Source organism: Carassius carassius, chromosome 42 (assembly GCF_963082965.1).
Source record: "Carassius carassius chromosome 42, fCarCar2.1, whole genome shotgun sequence".
NCBI classification, from domain to species: domain Eukaryota; kingdom Metazoa; phylum Chordata; class Actinopteri; order Cypriniformes; family Cyprinidae; genus Carassius; species Carassius carassius.
Window position 1 is genome coordinate 4,317,201 of NC_081796.1, and position 2,390 is coordinate 4,319,590.

At 34.4% G+C, this 2,390-nt stretch overlaps 1 protein-coding gene across 8 annotated transcripts in view; it reads left to right on the plus strand.

Moving 5' to 3' along the window:
* Positions 1 to 2,156, plus strand: part of LOC132123939 (ATP-dependent 6-phosphofructokinase, platelet type-like) — a 29,831-nt gene extending 27,675 nt beyond the window's left edge. For 5 of the 8 annotated variants that reach the window (XM_059534626.1, XM_059534624.1, XM_059534627.1 and 2 more), the window contains 3 exons: positions 436 to 535; positions 1,335 to 1,440; positions 1,544 to 2,156. In XM_059534626.1, the coding sequence (XP_059390609.1) occupies positions 436 to 535; positions 1,335 to 1,440; positions 1,544 to 1,700 (363 nt within the window). In that variant the 3' untranslated portion in view covers positions 1,701 to 2,156. Of the gene's footprint in view, positions 1 to 435; positions 536 to 1,317; positions 1,441 to 1,543 lie in introns of all 8 variants that reach the window. The other 3 variants (XM_059534621.1, XM_059534620.1, XM_059534618.1) reach the window with 1 other exon arrangement.
* Positions 2,157 to 2,390: the final 234 nt, after the last annotated feature.

A 2,390-nucleotide genomic window follows, 5' to 3' on the forward strand; every position in this document is an offset into this window, starting at 1 on the left:
AGACTGCTCATTTGTATTACACTGCTCCCTACCAAGTTATCCATTTGCATCTTTGCTCTTTCATGTTTTTTTTTTCTCCTTCTCCGAGAGATGATTCATGGTTGATGTTTAAATTCGGTCTTGGTGGTACTAATTCTTTAATTGCCAATTTATCCTTATTGCTACGATGAATGAATGGTATTTCTTTTAATGACACGACAGAATTAATCTGCGCTGAGGTAACGTTCGCCGTGATGTCGATCAAGTTCAGCTGACAAAGGCATATTTTATCATTAACATTATAAAAATATTATACCTAAACAATAAAATATATTATACCTATATAAACCATAATTATACCTAACTATTAAAATAACAAATAAATAATAGATTTAATAATTACAAATAAAGAATACAAAAATATATCTTATTTTCCATATATTTATCTTTCACTAGGGTGGTGCTCCTTCTCCATTTGACCGTAACTTTGGGACCAAAATCGCTGCTAAGGCCATGCAGTGGATCTCCAGGAAACTGAATGAAAGCTACAGACAGGGTATGAAAGACAACAGTTATGCATTTCATGTGGTAATGAAACAAAATTTACTAAAGCTGTCAACAGAACTCAATTACCACTTCTTTTTGATCTGTGCTGTTGTTCACAAAGCACTCAGTATTTGTCATAATCATGACTGCACACATACATCATACTCAACGTAATCCTTAACCTTGATTTACTTTTTTTACTTTTAATTTTTAAATAATACAGAGTCGCTGCATTTTACAGCGCAGTTTTATGTGTGTTTTTATTCCTTTTGCTGTGCCTGTGGATGAATAAAGATGAAGGTAAAACATTTGAGTGTATTTTTGTGGTGTAGCTTGTGTAATTGCAAATACATAAATATGAACTATTAATACACATTCTTTAATTGTGGATTTCTTCTATATTTCTAAATTTTATTTAGTTTTATTTATTTATTTCAATAGGCCAGTTCACTCTTCCAATTGTTCCAATATATAATTACCATAATATACTACAAATATGAAATATTAATGTACTAGGCTACATAAATACAATTTCGATTTTTGTTTTAATCTGTGGGTTTCCACTCTATTCTTTAATTTACTACTGTAAATATTCCTATATGTTATCTATAATTGCTATAATAAGCTATAAATAATAAACAATTATTATACTAGGCCATATGAATGTCATTTAGATTTTTTATATATTATATATATAAAAAACTTTTTTCTTTTATTTTTGTGGATTTCGACTTTTCATTTTTTATATTTTATTTTCATGTATTTATTATCAGTTTTGCGATTGTGTTGAACCTGTGTGTGTTGTGCAGGGAGAGTGTTTGCTAACACAGAAGACTCGGCCTGTTTGCTGGGCATGCGGCGGCGTGCGTTGGTCTTCCAGCCTGTGGTTCAGCTCAGAGATGAGACTGACTTTGTGTATGTACACACTACAGTTCTTACATATAAAGACAGGATAAAATATTTTATTTTATTCTATTAGTATCTGTAATAATATCGGACCTTCTATATGTGTGTTCAGTCACAGAATCCCTAAGGAACAATGGTGGCTAAAGTTACGTCCGCTCATGAAGATCTTGGCCAAGTACAAGACCAGCTACGATGTGTCAGACTCTGGACAGCTAGAACATGTGGTCCTCAACCGCCCCAAAGAGTCTGAGGCCATGGCTGCCATTTAAACATCCAAGTAGGGGCAGTGTTCAAAGGTCATGCATTAGACGGGCCCGTCTGTCCCGTGAGCATTGTCGTTGACACTTTTATTCTCTGGGCTGCACCACTTTGTTTTGTCAGCGCTTTGTTTGAAAAATGTCACCCTTTGTTATTTTACAGAAATCAATGTTAAATTGTATGAGAGTGTAAGAAGCAGTGATTTTTTTTTTTTTTTTTTTTGCTGTTTTATTTCCTGTCGCCGGTTGCGAGCGGCAGCTCTGCTGTGTTGCAATAGTGTTCCGCTTCAAAGCACATTTCTCTTTTTCTCTGAAGTTCTCAGAAAGAAGCAAAAAATCCACTTTCCGGTGTGAAGCGCCATATGCAGTGAAGTCCACATTGCTAGAGCACCGTTTGATGTTTGAATGTATTGCATCAAGTGTTAACATTTGCCTGACCAATAAAGACCATGATCACATGTGTGAAAATCACCGTCTGCTGTCTGATTAAACACATTAACATTCTTATCAGCCTGAACACATGCTACCCTGGATTTCTGAATTGTGTCATGATGCTCGTATTCTTTGAAGTACCATGTTAGGAATGCTCCAGTATATAAATACCATGGTATGATGGTAGGAGGCTGAGAGCAAGATCAGAAATCAACAAGGGCTTTTGTCAAAAATGACTTATATTAACAAATAATAATAATAAAAAGTCAT